Genomic DNA, 16,869 nt, shown 5'->3' with positions numbered 1-16,869 from the left:
GCTTTTGCAGACTTGTTTTAATTTTCTTCAGCTTCAGCTTGCATATGAGCAATTGCAGTTGGCCCCTGGCCTTGTTCTGACTGAGCTTCTTGTTCTTATTGAGCTTCTCCATCATCTCTTTCCACAGGTATAGTTGATTTGATTACTGTATATTCCATCCTGCAGGGTCCATGTATATAGTGGTTGTTTATGTTGTTGATCAAAGGTATTTAAAATGGATAGATCGTTGGTCTTGCAAAATTCTATCATGCAGTCTCCGGAGTCATGTCTGTCACCAAGGCCTATTTTCCAACTACTGATCCTTCTTTGTTTCCAGCTGTCACATTCCAATCACCAGTAGTTATCAATTCATCTTGATTGCATATTTGATCAATTTTAGACTGCAGAAATTTGTAAAAATCTTCAATTCCTTCATCTTTGGCCTTCGTGCTTGGTACATAAATTTGAATAATAGTCGTATTAACTGGTCTTCCTTGTAGGTGTATGGATATTATTCTATAACTGACAGTGTTATATGTACTTCAGGATAGACCTTAAAATGTTTTTGATGATGAATGTGACACCATTCCTCTTCAATTTGTCCTTCCTTGCATAGTAGACCGTATGCTTTTCTGATTCACAATGGCTGATACCTGTCCATTTCAGCTTACTAATGCCTAAGATATAAATCTTCAAGTGTTCCAATTCATTTTTGACAACTTCCAGTTTTCCTAGATTCATAACTTTGTGCATTTCTCATTCTGATTATTAATGGATGTTTGCAGCTGTTGCTTCTCATTTTGAGTCGTCCCACATCAGCAAATAAAGGTCCCAAAAGCTTTCTTCCATCCACATCCTTAAGGTCAACTCTACTTTGAGGAAGCAGCTCAGTTGTATTTTGAATGCCTTCCAGCCTGAGGGGCTCATCTTCCCACATTGTATCAGACAATATTCTGCTGCTTTTCATAAGGTTTTTACTGGCCAGTTTTTTCAGAAGTAGATTGCCAGGTCCCTCCTTCCCAGTCTGTTTTAGTCTGGAAGCTCCACTGAAACCTGTCCACCATGGTTGACCCTGCTGACATTTGAAATACTGGTGGCATAGCTTTCAGCATCACAGCAACACACAAGCCACCACAGTATGACAAACTTGACAGACGAGTGGTGGGGCAAGTTATTCGTGCCATTCAACTTTGATTTCCTGTGGATACAGTTTAATCATCTCAAAGAGGAGGTTATTTCATAAACACAGGGGCTTTATAAAATCAAGGCAATATATGTTTCCTTGTACTTTTTTAGATTCTGTAATCTGAATCATTATTTTTATTGGATGCTAATTGTAAAATTTTTATTTGTTAATTATAATTCTAATTGTCCTCATTAGAATCCTAATTTGTGCACGGTTCATTTCTTACCTAGGTAATACTTAATAAGTCTAACAGGTTATGATTCTCAGAAACTGCTATTGAGGGGCTTGTGTGAAAAATACATCTCTCTGAAACCAAATATTCTACTGTGATATGAGCAAATTGTTGTGGTAACTGATTAGAAACCTTAAAAATTACTCAACACGTTAGTTTGCTGATAGTTTTTTTCTTCTTTCTGTATTTAGGTGTTCAGCCAGCTTGGATCTGTGCTGAAAAACAGTGACATTTCTGTCCATCTTGTAGAGGTGAGCCAAAAGTTAAGTGAGATCCAAGCAGTAACACTGATTGAAGAGAATGTCCCGTTGGAGCGAAATGCTGGATCTCTGGTGTATATGAAAGGCGTAACTAAGTCTGGGTTACCAATTTCCTGGTATCGAGATATACAAGATGTTCCAAAAGGTAATTATTTTGCATTACTGAAGGAAAGAATTTTGATCACAACCCGTCACAGTAGTGACAGGTGAGAAGATCTTACAGTAACGTGATTATTGCTGCCAGGTCCTTTACCTATAGCTTTTTTCTAGCGAAGAGCATTGTATTAGAAAATAAAGTTGCCTAACATTGAGGAGCAATGTATTTCATGTAGTTTTGCAAAAAACAAAAAACAATATGTAAATCTGTTGTACTTTTTAGTTTTTGCCTACAGCTAAGTTAGCACTGATAGGAAGCAGTCCCGAGGCAGTAGGGTTGAGGGAACGAGTGTTATTAGATTGCTTTAGTTAAATTACTTGAGCTTTTGAAAATTCTTACTTGCCTAAAAAGAAACAAGATGTGGTGGTAAAATCCCTGAACAAGCCAGGAATCTCATGCTGATGAGTCCCAGCTCAGCCCTAAAGTGGTGGTGCTTCCCAGGCAAGGCATTTAAGCCGTTCCTGGCCTCCACCTTCCCTGTTGATTTTATGAAATCCAAATTCCCTTCCAGCTCTAACAAACTGAATTAAACTGATAATCCAGATATTTGGGTTCTCTGACCCTGTTATATGGAAAACGAGAAGAGTAGTATTTGTTTCTTTCATATGTTCTGCAGAGTAGGTTTTCCACGAAGTGGTCTGGCTGATTCTGTGGTACTGATGCTTATGGAACTATCACAGGTTCCAATATTGAAGAACTAGGCATTTTCTTTCTCCCAGTTAATGTTCAAAAGAAGCAATTAATTGCTTTAAATATACCAAAATATTAATTTTTTTCTTCTGTTTTTCAATAGGATACAGCTTTTATCTTGCACATGAATTTTTTGATGTTCTTCCTGTGCATAAGTTTCAGGTATTGATGGGGAAAAAAGTCAAGGTTATAAATGAGTAACAGGGGCCTTAGGTTGTAAGAATGAACACTTACAGCATTTAATTGAACTGGTATTTAAAGAACGTTACTTTTAGACGTTATTCTTAACTGTATTTGGAATTTTGATGAATATAAATAATTCACAAGCAAAAATGAATATTAAGGAGAATTTTTGTGGGATAACAGTGAGAATTTGAGATGGTAAATGGTACAGTGCGATGTATGATTCTGCAAACTTTTTAAATTCCAAAGATTAACCTTTTTTTTCATTCTTTCCTCGGGGAGAGTTAGGATTTGGTGGTAATGTATGTGTACTCTTTTAATGCTAAGATCAGTTGTTATTATGTAGCAGTTTGTTGTCAAAAGCTTCTGATTATTCCTCCGGAGTTTGTTTTCTATTTTTTGGACACTTTCCATGCTGTTGATTTTCTCACTTCTATAGCTCCATCTTGGTTATTGCTTTTCACTTACAGTATTAGTAGTTTACATTTAATGATTCACTCATCTCATTCAAAGGAAATGAATTAATGCTCCTAAATAATTTTTAGTAGTAAAGTGCTCTGTAAGTGTTACTTATCTATGTTATTTATGGTAAGAAAACTAATAATTATTTTTGGTGGAGGCAATTTTGAGAGCAAATTAGCAAAAATTTGTGTTTATGTGTTATTTTGTGTTTAGAAAACACCACAAGGATGGCGAGAAGTATTCATTGATATTGATCCGCAAGCTTCTGATAAACTGCGGTTTGTTTTGGCACCTTGTGCCACCCCAGCAGAAGCCTTCATATGGGTAGGAATAATGGTTTTTCTTTTTTCTTCTGTCTTTTATTGCAAACAGAATCTTCGAAGTCTTATTTACTGAGTTACTCTTTTAGACTTCATTTACGAAAGAAAAGAGTTGCTCTCAATGTGATGTGCCTCTTATTAATGGTGAAAAGGACAGAGACTCTAGTGGCAGCAGACTAAGTTATGATCCACGATCCACGCTTGCATTTCTTAGCTGTGTGACATTAAGCAATGAGAATGTTAAAAGTGCGTGCTTACTCAGCAAGTCCCTTACCCTCTCTGCTTACCTTTTAAGATGGTGACAATATCGTCTCCTTTACTGGAAGAGTTTGATGTCTGTGAAAGCAGTGTAGTGCAGCGTAGTGTGGTAGCCGCAACAGTAATAACACCTCACATTTGTTGAACACTGTGTATTTTCTGTATTGTATTCTGTACTGTAGTACTGTGTATTACTCTGTATTTCCTCACTTGTTCCTCAGAACAACCCTATTAGCTAAGTTCTGTTAGCATTCTCTGTGGGCTGCTGCTGGAGCGTGGTTTTCCCCACACTTCCACCCAGCTCTAATCTGACGAATGGTAGCTTTACAGCCGCTTTCTGCTGACTGCAAGGAGTAATCACAAGAGCCTACTGATCTGGACTCTGATTGCCTCTTTTTACTCCTTTTTCCAGCTCAGGGAAAAGATTTCCACTTTCTGGACCTTAATTAAGAACTTCCTGTCTCAGAAGTTAATGATTAATTTGAAAAGTATAATAGCTTTTAAAACTAAATCTATGAATGGTTTTTTGTTGTTGTTGTTGCAAAGTATATGTAAGTGAGAATATCAGCTTAAACACTTGTGAACATTTCTGTTTACTTCATATTCTGGCTACTAATTTTACCTGAGTGAGAAACAAATTCATAAAGCTACCGACAGCTAACCCCCTCACCCTGGGAGTTGTGTTTCTGTTTAGTTTTTGGCTTGATTAATAATCACGTAAGAGGGAAGGGGTGACGACTTTCCCCTCTGTCTTCTTGAACAGGAGTCTGAGAGGGTAAGGATGTCAGCATGGTAAGCTGTGTCAGCTTATGCTTGAAGAAGCTGCCCTCATGGTGTTTAAATTAGACTACAGTAATTTATTTACTAGTTCTGGGCTACATGGTTCATTATTTGATTTAATCCTCACAACAAACCTATTGCTGTATGTGGATGATGAGGAAACAGAGAGGTTAAGTAACTTGTCTGCCAGTAGGCAGACGCATCAGGGCAGTTCAGTACTTCATTTTCAGTGGGGTATTAGGAGAGCAAAAGTTAATGTATGCTTTGTAATTAAGAAAAACAATACAAAATTTTCAGTCATCTGAAGAATTAGTGAAATATCGTAGGCACTAGCAAAGTTAGCAAGTCTTCATATTTATTGTCATTTTGCTTTTTAAGCTAATAAGCCCTTACTGTGGACCCTTAGTTACTAGTTGAACATTTTGGGGATTAAGGGTCACAGACATTAGTTCATAAGGTGATGTTTCTATTACAGATACCAAAAACCAAACCTGTTGGCATTGAGTCGATTCCAAGTCATAGCCATCCCACAGGACAGAGTAGAACTGCCCCATAGGGTTTCCAAGGAGTGGCTGATAAGATTTGAACTGCCAACCTTTTGGTTAACAGCCGAGCTCTTAACCACTGTGACACTAGGGCTCCCTATTACAGATAGAGGGCACATATCAGGATACTTTGTGCCCCAGTAAAAGGCTACATAATGTACTGTACTTGTTTGATAGGATATAGTTCGTTATACTGGATTTATATCATTCATTCTTTCAGCACATTTTTTTTAGAGCCTACTATGTTCCAAGCACTGTTCTAGGCAGACAAAAATCCCTTTTCCCATGCTTACAATCCAGTGGGATATATCGTATGTATATGAATTATGACATAAAGGTATATCACTGTAAATAAGATAATACACTTGGACTCCTGAGGGGTTGGGCCTTCTGGGGATATAAAAGGGATTAAAAAGTCTTTGTAAACTGAGTGGATGGCATCAAAGAACCAAGGAGTTCTATACAATAAAAAGGATGCCGTATAAAGAATTTAATTTAGAGAACATATTCATCTTGAGAAGGAATTTATTTTTATTAAAATTAAGAAATGCTCATTGTAGAGAAACCAAAGAAAATACAGATGAGAAAAAAATTGAAGGGTGCAATCCTTTTGAGTGATATACTTTCTTTCTTCCACTGTTGCCTTACTAGAGTGGTGAAACAAGGGATCACGTGGAAGTGTGTCCTGACGCTGGTGTTATTATTCAGGAACTTTCTCAGCGCATTGCACGGGCTGGAGGTGCTGCGCTGATTGCGGATTACGGTCACGATGGAACGAAGACAGATACCTTCAGAGTATGGGTAGTTCTTTAATATGATTTATCAGAATTTTAGTGGCGTGATATACTTATCAATTGTTAGATTTTAAGCTTATTCAGGATCTTTATTTTTGGTTCCTATAATACTTAGCATTGTTATATTACATTATTTTAAAATTGATGTTAATTTATATTACTATAATTACTCTTAAAGAGCCCTGGTGGCGCAATGGTTAGGCACTCGGCTGCTAACTGAAAGAATGTCAGTTCAAACTCACCTAGTGGCTACACGGAAGAAAGATCTGGCAGTCTGCTCCTGTAAAGATTACAGCCTAGAAAATCCTATGGGGCAGTTCTGCTCTGTCACACTGGGTCACTATGAGTTGAAAAACTGACTCAATGGCACCCAGCAACAGCAGCAACAACAGTAATTATCTTGGCCCTAGGTTTTACTTCCTAACCTTCAGTCCACTGTCCAGCAGGGTCTGAATTTTTGCACAGACACTAATAAGCATCTGAATAATACAAATGGGAAGATTTCCTTAAAATTCTTAAACTTGTTCTTTTCCTCTGCCTTTTATTTTAAAATTTTTGGTACTTCTTTGAAGATTTAATCTAATTACTCTAGTTTAAGTCGTTCAAACTTTTCCTATCCTACATTCTTTTCTCTTCTCCAGATGTATTCTGTTGCTCTTCCTAAACATCCTTTCTTAATGTTCTTTGAATATGATCGCTTTGTTTAATACACTTCAATGGAAATACATTTAAGTAGATGCCATTAATCATTTTCTAGATCTGTGGTTCTTAGCCTTTAACTCTACCTGGAGAGTTCGTTAAAAATGCTGATTCCCTGATCTTCACCTTTAGGATTCTGATTCACTAGGTCAGGGTGGAGTCCACTAACATTTTTTCTGGTGGTTCTGATGCACATGGACGATAGCACCACTTTGTAAAACACTATATAGGTTCTGATTACCTGAATTCATCTGTAGAATTAATGAGATCTCCTCTAATCCGTCATTGAGAGCACAAGTGAAGATGCAGAGTTAACTGTGTCAAGGGCAGCATCTTCAGGCACTTCAGCCTTGCACTTTTATATTGGGGTTTCCACATAACATTTCATTTGAAGAAAGGGTGCTACTGCATTGAGTTTGAAAACCACTGATTTAAGCCATAGTTTCATAGTTGATTGTTAAGTATAATATATTAGAACAGCATTTCTTTAATCTTGATGGAAACCATAGAAGGGCAAAAACTCCTAATTTCTCTAATTCTGTTCAAGGGGTTTTGTGGTCACAAGCTCCATGATGTCTTAATTGCTCCAGGAACAGCTGACCTAACAGCTGACGTGGACTTCAGTTATTTGCGCAGAATGACACAGGGGAAAGTGGCCTCTCTGGGTCCGATAACGCAACAAATGTTTTTAAAAAATATGGGTATTGATGTCCGGCTGAAGGTAATGGTTTATTTCACTATCATTAATTTCATAGTACTTAGATTATTTTAAATGTGACGTTTACCTGTCCCTGGTGCTCTTGTAGTTAGCCAGATGCTTGCTGTTCCAGGCTTTTGGGTAGTGTAGGAGTCAGCATAACCAGATAGCCTGGCGGTTCATGCGTCTCCATGTGAGTTAAGGCTCCAAATAGTTTTCATTTTTGTTAAGAAAACTTGGCCATGTTTATTTTATGTGTATGAATTTTTGTAACTATTCTTCTGAGGACACTTAACCCTTCAGTGTAGGCAAAACCACTTGGGGATATTTGTTAAAAATGCAAATTCACAACAACCTACATTTCTAACAAGCACCTCAGATGATTCTGGTGCAGGTGATGAGAAATCCCATTTTGAGTACTGCTTTATGGAGTATTTAATAGTCATAAGTATTGCTACATATAACTAGCAATCCTTCTGGTCATTTTTGCTAAGAATTTTTTTTTCTTTTTAGGTTCTTTTAGATAATTCAGATGAGCCATCTACAAGGCAGCAGTTACTTCAGGGGTATGATATGTTAATGAACTCTAAGAAGATGGGAGAAAGATTTAACTTTTTTGCCTTGGTACCTCATCAGAGACTTCCTAATGGAAGTCACCAGATGAATGCACGTAAATCAAACCCTTCTCCAGCACCTGTAGCTGGGTTTGATGAACTTGCTTGGCGGTGACATTTCACCTTGGACTTTTTACCCCTCAGTCTGCCTAAGAAATCAAAATAAAGTGAACACATTTCATACATTGCAGGTAAAATAAACATTAAAATATTTTGCCTCTTCACACCCAATAAAGATAGTGCCATGTTATACGATTAAAAACTATACAGATTTTAAGGTTGTATCTGACTTTGGGTATATGTGTGTGTTCTTAAGTTAATGAACATGTGTTACTGTGGGACGGAGTTTGTTTTGATTACTAAAGCCATTTGCTGTATTTCCATTTTATTTTTAAAAGAAAACATGATCCCTGATTGATTTAATAAAAACTGGAAACAGCCTAAATGGGCATTCACAGGGGACTGATTAAATAGAACTATCCCTATATTATTTTAAAGGATGAGGTAGGTCTTATCTATATGTTGTAACACAACTAAAGTTAAGTGAAAAAGTAGAGTGCAATTTCTATAGTTATGATTCTGTTTTTGTTGGAAGGACAAAAGTTACATTTAAAGAAATCCTTATATAAAATAATTAAAATATAAGTAATTCATAAGAACTAATTTACTAGGTGAAGAATCGTCATTTTCTGTTCTGTGATATGTACATGCATTAAAAAAAAAAAAAAGGCAAGGAAAGGATGCCCAAGAGGTTTACTCACTATTAAATTTCCCAATCTGGAAGTGGGTTTGAGGGGTGGGGAGAGACCTATTTTTTGATTCATTCTTCCCAAATTTGTGGTATTTGAATTTTTTCCCATATGCATCTGTGAATTTTATAATTAAAAAAAAAATTAGTATACTTGAGATGAGTAAATTTAGGCTATCAATCAAGGAGGAATAATTTGCTAAACACCTAATTGTGCCTTTGAATAATGCTAAATTTTAATTCTATGTATTTATCATTTTTTGGTTCACAGAACTTCATTAATATTGGAAGCATGGGCTTGCTGAGGAATTGTTATATTAGCAACATAAATCTATAAGGGAGATTAAAGGAGAAGAATACTAGCCATATGTTTTGGAACAAAAAGGCTTTATTGGAAGTTTCTTGGTGGAGCAATGAACTGTTGTTTTTTATTGCTTCTTTGGGTTAAATGAGAACAGGACTAGCTTTCTGTATCTCACTCAAAACTAAAAGCCGATGAAAGCCTTATTTTTAAGATGCTGTCCAGCCTTGGACCATTCCTAGCTACTCTTGATCTGTTTCAATATTTTTCTTTTTTTTTCAAAGGCTTGGAAGAATTTTTGAAAGATGAAAATACTCATAGTTGCACCCCTACCCCCACCCCCAAATATGTATAGTTTGTATAATTAAGGATTAAGAGTTAGGCAATGTGTTATATCTTAAAATCTAGAAAATTCATTTTGATAAAAAAGTAGATATTTAACTTTTCTAAGTCTTCTAGTAGTTGTGATAGTTGGATTTTTAGTGATACTTCCTGAAAAATTTGTAGTTATAATTATTAAAAACTTCCATTCCAAGAAATGAGACCTCAATTACCTTATATTTAGTATAAAATCATAATACTGAGTTGTTTTTTTATTTTAGGCAAATTTTTTAAAAAAAGCATTCTTAAATATAGCGTTAGTTCCATTTACAAATACGATTTCCAAAATAGTTCTGTTCCCGAGGCCTGGGTAATAAAATTTTCTTTGGATACTTCTACTGGACATAGGCTCAGGTTTTCACATGGAAAAGTAGATGGTGATACGGAAATACATTTTATTATCAAGTTTCTTTGAGGATATTTACAAAAAGTGGGATGTAACAAAAAATATAAAAATGTACTGAACAATGTCATTATAGACGACTTTGTACATTATCAAATGTTTCTAGCAAACAAATATTTCTTATACAAATGACCTCAAGACAAAAGGTTATGCAGGTTATACAGTATCTGGAGTAATTACTCCAAATTATCTGACAGTGACTTTACAAATTTTTTTAGAAAACTTAGGCATTCAACAACATAAAAAAGAGTGCAATTAATTTCATGGCTTGTAAAGTTTGATTATTTAAGTATAGCAAATGACATCATTCCAGTTAATTTTTACCTTACGCAGTAAAACCACAGTAGGGTGCCAGGTGGCCTGGAATTATTCCATTCTATGAACGTTGATATAAAGAGATTAACTTTGGAGGTGTCACCCTTTATCACATGGAAAATACACTTCTAAAACCTTTTTTTCAAAGTTAATTTTTAAAACTCCTAAATGGGAACAAACTACTGAGAGATGCTATGCCATGTATGTGTAGGCAGTACAGCATAATGGTTAAGAGGGTTAAGACGGACTCTGCAGCCACACTGCTGGGGTTCAAATTCATATATTAACTCTGTGACCTTTGGCAAGCAGTTCCTTAATTTCTCTGTGCCTCAATTTCCTCATCTGCAAGATGGATTCATAATGTACTTACCTCACGGTTGTTGTGAGGGTAATGAGTTTCAAACATGTAAAGACCTGAGAATATAGCAGCACTGCACTGAAGTGTCTGCTATCATTTTCTCAAGGATACTTTTAGCTGTACATAAGGGAGGAGCTTTAGTGATCCCTAGAGGGCTCTCTAGTCTAGTCTATACAGGAACATTCTTCTCCTTTATTACCTCAAATTCAGTGGGCAGTGACAGTCAACACTTTCATAGTTTTCAGTTTATTGAATACATTCATACATACTTGATCTTCACAACCATCCTGTGAGGAAGGTAGGGGCAAGGATTATTATCTTCATTTTACAGACTGAGGTGCTCAAGGCTCAGATAGATTGTCTAAATAATGGAGCCAAGACTTAAACCCAGATTTTCTGACTCCAAATATTTTGTTCTTTTTACATTATACTTCTTGGAGTTAAAAAAGGTTTACAATGATTACTCAAGAATGATGGGGAAAAAAGCTACTAGATTTCTTACAAATGGATGGTCCCAGATCTTAAACTTTTTTGGAGGGAAAAGCTATTAGTAACCACTTTAAAGAGTTATGAAAAAGTGTAGCCTCATAAGTTGAGTATTATTTCAGAGTAGTAAAAAAAATTTCTTTACCTGACTACTGGAGCTGAAATGTAAAAAATGCTGATTTCCTTCTTTCATTTCCTCTGCTGACAATATAGCCCCATTCTTATAAACTTTCCTGCTCCACCCTCCTTTCCCCTATGCTTCCAGGTATCTGTGAAGTCTGCAGTAGGTGAAGAATAAAAGGATACAGTTTGCTCTTCTTTCCTACAGCATTAACTGACCCTGCACTGGCCTTGTTTTCCATATGTATTTAACTTTTCCCCTCATATTAATCAACCCAGTGTAAGGATAAATTGTATAATTAAATTTCAGCTCTGTACTCACTGAATGGTGGAACCCAACTGTGGCATCCCAGAGGCGTCAGTGGGAACGTAAGCAGCAGCGGAGCTGAGCTCTGGAAAGACATACTGAAGCTCAGCACTTAGACCAGCAGTTCCCAGTGCTAGCTTGGTAACATCAGTCATCCCACATTATCTGATAGTGTGTTAACAATACTCTGAAAAGGTGACAATTTAATTTTTGTTTGTAGAGCATATTGAGAGTTGTAACTCCACAAAAAGTTAAGAATCACTGTTTTGGAATCTTGATTGATCTCAAAACAAAACAAAAAGGGTAAAACAGCCCAGCTCTCCCTTTTCTAGGTATCTAAGCTGCTCAATGCCTTTGCGCTCAGTTACACAAATGTTTGAAGTCCTTGTAACACTGGAGCCTCTCAGTGATCTCTTAAATGCAAACCCTACAGTATTCGACCTCACAACTCTTCGTATGCAATAACTGGACCCTGGCTTGCCTTTTTTTTCCTTTTTCCTTTTAAATAATGTAAGAACAGGAAAGGGAAGATAAATTAAGTGCCACTATTGTACCAAGTGAAGAATTAGGGGAAAAAAGTTATTGCTTATGTTATAAAAGTTTATAAAAAGCTTTGTCTTGATTCTATTATGAGTTTTTATTGCTGTTTCCCCTCCTCTACCTACTCACTATGCGCTACAGTATTGGTGTTGCCGATTCCTTATCATACTTCCTTGTGTCTTTGCATCCTCGCAGACGACAACCTACAAAGAACAACAGTTGTGCAGCCAAGTGTCAGTTCGTAAAATGAAATCCTTCCTTATTGAAGTTAGCTCTTTGATACTTAAGGATCTTCTTCCATATCATCTGGATTGGGAGCCATAATGAAGTGCTTTGGGTATACAAGGTTGTGTGTGTATGCATATATTTCCCAGCGGGCATCATCACTTTCATGTGTAATGTAACGCTCTCCAATGCGAGTTTCAAATTCTCGAAGATCAAGCCAAGTCTGATAGTCCTAGGAAAAAATGAAGTGACTATGAACCATAAAAGAAATATAAAATACTGTCAACCTTTTTCTTTGCTCAGCACCTTAGTCAAATAATTGATAACCCCTACTCATAAGTACTTGCTATACAATGAGTTTCATTTGTAGTAGTTTAATTAACAATGTTTTTCAACTTCAGTCTCTAATGAAGAAAGTATCTAGTTTATGAAATTAAAAATAAATTGCCTCAGGCTTCTGAGGTGGTTGATAATAATCACTAAACCATTTTGTTCTATCCTGTGAGTGGTCTAAACCTTCCTCCTCAAAACGGGAAAGCACTTGGGATCAATTATCAGGATAATTTAATAATCGGTGGGACTATGATCGCATTTGTTTTGAAGTTAATTTTACTCCTTACTTTCAAATAGTTCTAAAGCTTCTCCCTTTATTCTGAAGTTTGGGGAGACCTCTTAATATATTTATGCAATAACTTTTAGGGAGGAATTAAGCGAAACGTATTTTAAATGGTATTTCTGAGCTCTTCAATGCAAATATGAACCTTCCAGGGGACATTTAAGGAGTCCTGGTGGCACAGTGGTTAAGCGCTTGGCTGCTAACTGAAAGGTCAGCAGTTTGAACCCACCAGCCACTCTGTGGGAGAAAGGTGCTTCCGTAAAGATTACAGCCTTGAAACCCTGAACGGGCAGTTCTACTCCATTCCATAGGGTCGCTCTGAGTTGGAATCAACCTGACAGCAATGGGTTTGGTTTTGGGTTTGAGTGGACACTTTAAAATGTATGACAATATGTCATGCTCATCTTAGGTGAAATGAACACATAAGACCCTATAAAAAGCTACATTATCACTTGCAGTTCATGGGAGTTTGACTGTCCATCAATACCTCATTTGAATGGTGAACTGTAAAGCTTCCAGAGGCTCTGCCATAGTACAGATTAATCACTGAGAGTATTTTCATTATCCTAAGAAATGTGTAGAATTTGTTGATCGTAGAGTGGTTTTTATAGGTAAGACAAATCAAACCAAACTGCTCAAAGGAGAACTTGCCAAAGAGATATATATATTTTCTTTTTTACCTGTAGCCAGGGATGACTAAGAGATTTGTCAACACTATAACGTTTTCTCATCTTCACCTGAAGTAGGTTGTTTATCAAATCAATTGCTAAGGGAAAAGACAAAATTAGATACATGAATTTGGGTGTATGCGATACTCCAAACCTATGACTTTACCTGGAAAGTAGTTCAATCCATAGACATCTAAGTGCTTCTCAAGGACTTGGCCTTGAAGTCAACATGTAGTGATCCATAAATGCTTATTAAATTCACAGTGTACCTGTCAAGTTTTCATTGTATCAAGGAGGCAGTATAGAGCAGGTTAAAAGAATGGATTCTGGAGCCAGACTGCCTGGGTTGAGTTCTAGTTCTGCCACTTAACTATCCATGTGATGTTAGGTTAGTTACTCAACTACACCATGCCTCAGTTTTCTCATCTGTAATATGAAGTTGTGAGGACTAAATCAGTTTATTATATGTAAAGGCCTTAAAACTATGCTTAGCCGTGTTAAATACGTGTTAACTATTATTATTTCAAGATGAATAAAACAGACCCTCTGATTCCAGGATGACTCACCCCCAACCCCCCCACCCCCATGTTGTGCTCTCGCCCCTGGCTTGGTCTAGGAGAGCAGTCACACTGGGATCAAATAGAGGGTCCCAGACAGAGTGGGAGAAAAATGTAGAACAGAAAAATTCACAAAAAAGACCAGACTTACTGGTCTGACAGACAGTGGAGGAACCCCTGAGACTATAGCCCTAAGACACCCTTCTGACCTGGAACTGAAGCCATTTCTGGAGACCACCTTCCAGCCAAACAATAGACAAGCCCATAAAATAAACAGTAACACCCGAGGAATGTGCTCCTCAGTATACGAGATCAAAACGGTAACATTTGCCCAAATGCAAAGATGAGAAGGCAGGAAGGGGTAGAAAATCGCGATGAAAGGAAATGGGGAATGAAGCCAAGGCCATGAAACACTTTATGTACAAACTATTCAATGGGAATCTAATTTGCTCTGTAAACATACATGTAATGCACAACTAAAAAAACAAAACATCCAACTATACACTAAATGAGTACATTTCTAATTGTTTTGTCATTTATACCTCAACAAAGTTGATTTAAAAAGGTAAAAAAAAAAAAGTCCCAGTCATTGCCTTGCTTCTACAAATGTAGCTGGACTGAGGTGATAACTGTCACCAGAAGTTCACACTCTGCAGGGTGTTCTAGTGTTTGTGGTGAGACTGGCACAAATTATGCAGTTATTTGGAGAAATGGATCAACTTCCCAACCAAGGCCACTAGATAACTACATACTGACTAGCCTTATGTAATGATACATTTGAAATACTGGTATCTCTGTAGGGCCTAAACCCAGGGATAGGCTGAATGAAAGATTTATACCATATGAGTCCTATGTCTCTTCTGGGTACTACCAAGCTAGCAAAGATTTTCCATAAGCACCCTAATGATTAATTTCTCTGTGTTTTGTTCCTTCAACTGTGACTGCCATGTGCATCAGAAGTACTTGGGAGTGTTTATTTAAAATGCACATTCTTGGGTCCCATTCCAACTGCTGAATCTGCATCTGTGGGATATGGTCAGGGGTTTTTCTTCTTTCAATAAACTCACCAAGTGATTCTGGTGTAAAAGGCCTGTAAGACCACGCTGCCCCAAGAGCTCTAAGGTGACTGTGGTAACATCAAAGAACCCTATACAGGGACTTCCTCAGTCAGCTCTCATTACCCGCAAGCCTGCTATCGTCTTTACGTGTTATTCCTCAAACTTTACTCAGTTTAACGGACTATTAATTTTGGAAACCACCTGTTCCAAGGGCTGGCTAAAGCCAGGTGGGGATATTCCCTAGTGGTGGTTCTATTAAATTCTGTGGGACTATTACATAAAGTTTTAAGTGATGTTCTCTCAACAGTATCGCTAAACTGAAGAAGGCCAACCAAATTTTTCTAGATGGGTACAGGAGCACAGTTGCCACAAAAGTCTTCACCAGGCAGCAAGAACAAATTATGAAGCTTCCCATTAGAGGGGTACAGGGGATATGGAAACTAACTGGAGGGTGTCTGAAATACAAAAGCTCATTCTAGGTATAAAGAACCTGAGGTACAGGTTCCCAGGCATGGAGCTTATAATTTAGTTGTGAACATAAGAAAAATAATTACAAAAAAAAAAGATTCAATACTTATGAAAAAAATGCCCAACTACTGGCATAGATAGAGTTTATACAGTTTAAAGGAAGGGTAGTCAGGGAAACCTAAAAAGATGGGCCACAAATTAAAGGGTTCTTGAAGGTTTTGAAGGATTTCAACAGAGAGGAGGAAGGATTGTAGGCAGGAGAAAGGCCTAAGCAAAATGCAGGAAAGAGTTCAGAGGAGAGTACAAGAGAGGTTTCAGGGAGTGGTGGGAGATACAGCTAGACAATAAGCTTGGGCAGGTCACAGAGACAGACAGATGCAATGTGGCCAAAGGGAAGCCAAAATGTTTGGGAGCAGAATAAGACAAAAGTAGTGTTCCCTAAAGATGGATGGCAGTGGGGACTGGGAAGAACCAGAAAAGAGTCTAACAGGACAGTTAAAAAGATGTTTTAGTAGTCTCAAAGTGAGGTGTTTGGGGCCTGGATTAGTGCTATGCTGGAAACTGTAAGAAGGAAAGAGAAGAGACGTTTTAAGAGGCAGAGTGCTCAGAAATCAGCGACTCAGTGAATCTGGACAGAGTAAAAAGAGACAGGCTGATCTGGGATCACAAAGAGCATTTTCAGACTAAAAGGCACAGAGCCAAAACAATTTTTTTACCTTCACCAGAAATTTCTCTCCATGGATTTGGTGGGTACATAAATGCAGCATTTTGGATTTGGTCATTTATATCTTCATCTTCATTAAAAGGAAACGTGCCACTGAGGCTCACGTAGACAATGACTCCCACGGACCACATGTCCAGAGAGCGGTTGTAACCTTTGCTTCTAAGAACTTCCGGTGCCAAGTATGCTGGTGTTCCCACCACAGACCTCCTGAAGGACTTCTCACCAATGATGCGGGCAAAACCAAAGTCACACAGCTTCACCTGGAAACCAGAAGAGGATATTAAGTGTATAAATGTATATAAACATTAAATTTTAAAATCATCATTTCAACACAGTTGCCAACTGTCTTGATTTTTGAATGCCAAACAATTGTAGATACGGAGATTGGAAAATACCTCTTTCCCAAAAGGCAGTACGTTTGTAACCTTGTGATCCATTACTAACATACTACGAAGAGTTTTCCTAGTGCTTGCTTCAAAAAAACTCTCGAATGCTAGCTTCCAGAATGCTAAATACCAGACTGGCATTACAAGTGTTTAAAGTTTTTTTTTTTGGATGAAATGGAGGGTGCTGGTCTCTAACATTTGGCTCATAAGGAGATTGCTATTCTATTGTCTGTGAGCAGGAATTAGGTGTTTCATTTCTGAATCCTCCATGGCCTCACGGGGCCTGGACACACAAAGGAACTCAATAAATGTTTGCTGGATGAAATATAAGTTACAATATTTAAAAACTTGT

The 16,869-nt window shown here is 37.3% G+C and overlaps 2 protein-coding genes across 8 annotated transcripts in view; one reads left to right on the top strand and one right to left on the bottom strand.

Annotated features, from left to right (window-relative positions):
* NDUFAF7 (NADH:ubiquinone oxidoreductase complex assembly factor 7) overlaps positions 1 to 8,584 on the top strand; it is a 22,055-nt gene extending 13,471 nt beyond the window's left edge. For all 3 annotated transcript variants that reach the window (XM_023735943.1, XM_004369555.2, XM_023735948.1), the window contains 6 exons: positions 1,589 to 1,802; positions 2,608 to 2,666; positions 3,363 to 3,473; positions 5,704 to 5,847; positions 7,093 to 7,266; positions 7,756 to 8,584. In XM_023735943.1, coding sequence (XP_023591711.1) covers positions 1,589 to 1,802; positions 2,608 to 2,666; positions 3,363 to 3,473; positions 5,704 to 5,847; positions 7,093 to 7,266; positions 7,756 to 7,971 — 918 coding nt within the window. In that variant the 3' untranslated portion in view covers positions 7,972 to 8,584. The remainder of the gene's footprint in view (positions 1 to 1,588; positions 1,803 to 2,607; positions 2,667 to 3,362; positions 3,474 to 5,703; positions 5,848 to 7,092; positions 7,267 to 7,755) is intronic.
* Positions 8,585 to 9,503: 919 nt separating this feature from the next.
* PRKD3 (protein kinase D3) overlaps positions 9,504 to 16,869 on the bottom strand; it is a 107,277-nt gene continuing 99,911 nt past the window's right edge. For all 5 annotated transcript variants that reach the window (XM_004369554.2, XM_023735930.1, XM_023735932.1 and 2 more), the window contains 3 exons: positions 16,124 to 16,391; positions 13,337 to 13,422; positions 9,504 to 12,272 (listed from right to left, as the gene is read on the bottom strand). In XM_004369554.2, coding sequence (XP_004369611.1) covers positions 12,099 to 12,272; positions 13,337 to 13,422; positions 16,124 to 16,391 — 528 coding nt within the window. In that variant the 3' untranslated portion in view covers positions 9,504 to 12,098. The remainder of the gene's footprint in view (positions 12,273 to 13,336; positions 13,423 to 16,123; positions 16,392 to 16,869) is intronic.

The sequence above is a fragment of the Trichechus manatus genome, unplaced genomic scaffold, assembly GCF_000243295.1.
Source record: "Trichechus manatus latirostris isolate Lorelei unplaced genomic scaffold, TriManLat1.0 scaffold00005, whole genome shotgun sequence".
Lineage (NCBI taxonomy): Eukaryota > Metazoa > Chordata > Mammalia > Sirenia > Trichechidae > Trichechus > Trichechus manatus.
This window is presented reverse-complemented; position numbering and strand designations above follow the sequence as displayed.